This window comes from Carlito syrichta, unplaced genomic scaffold (genome assembly GCF_000164805.1).
Source record: "Carlito syrichta isolate Samal-C Ts95f unplaced genomic scaffold, Tarsius_syrichta-2.0.1 Scaffold308892, whole genome shotgun sequence".
Taxonomy (NCBI): domain Eukaryota; kingdom Metazoa; phylum Chordata; class Mammalia; order Primates; family Tarsiidae; genus Carlito; species Carlito syrichta.
This window is the reverse complement of record NW_007252988.1, coordinates 170,545-171,072: the sequence shown is the minus strand read 5'-3', so window position 1 is coordinate 171,072 and position 528 is coordinate 170,545. Positions and strand designations below refer to the sequence as shown.

Below are 528 nucleotides of genomic sequence, written 5' to 3'. Positions count from 1 at the left end.
CTGGCGGCCGTCGGCGGCGCCGGGACGCTGTCGCGGAGCTGCGGGTATGAGGTGTGCCTGACGGGGGGCTCGGGGGCCGGCGAGTTCCAGTTCCTGAAGCCGATTGTCCCTAATTTTCTGCCCCAGGGCAGTGAAATGGAGAAAGACCCACCTTTCTGAATAGTTTTTGGGTTTAATTTGGGATCAGATTATGATGCAGAACTTGTAAAATGGGTCTCTTTGAAATTTTATTCATTCTAATGTACAATTCTTCATTTTGGGAAATTTCATTTTACTTGAGTTTTCAGAAATTTCTAAAATGTAGGTCTATTTTCTGCTTTTCTTTTTAAAATTATTTTAAAGATGTGGGGTACAATTTAGGATTAGGTATACAAGCGGTCATCATACCGGTAAAGTGTGGGCCTCCCTTTGGTCTCCGCTGCTTTTCTTTATACATTAAGGGAGCAGGAATTTGCTTGGCTTTTGTTCCACAATGCAAACTCAAATAATTTATTCACATTTACGTCATTTTTTCTTCAAGTTTAATTG

The 528-nt window shown here is 41.9% G+C and overlaps 1 protein-coding gene across 1 annotated transcript in view; it reads left to right on the top strand.

Moving 5' to 3' along the window:
- Nucleotides 1–159, top strand: part of LOC103268771 (protocadherin beta-14-like) — a 13,069-nt gene extending 12,910 nt beyond the window's left edge. The window contains 1 exon segment of the mRNA XM_008066367.2: nt 1–159. Coding sequence (XP_008064558.2) covers nt 1–159 — 159 coding nt within the window.
- Nucleotides 160–528: the final 369 nt, after the last annotated feature.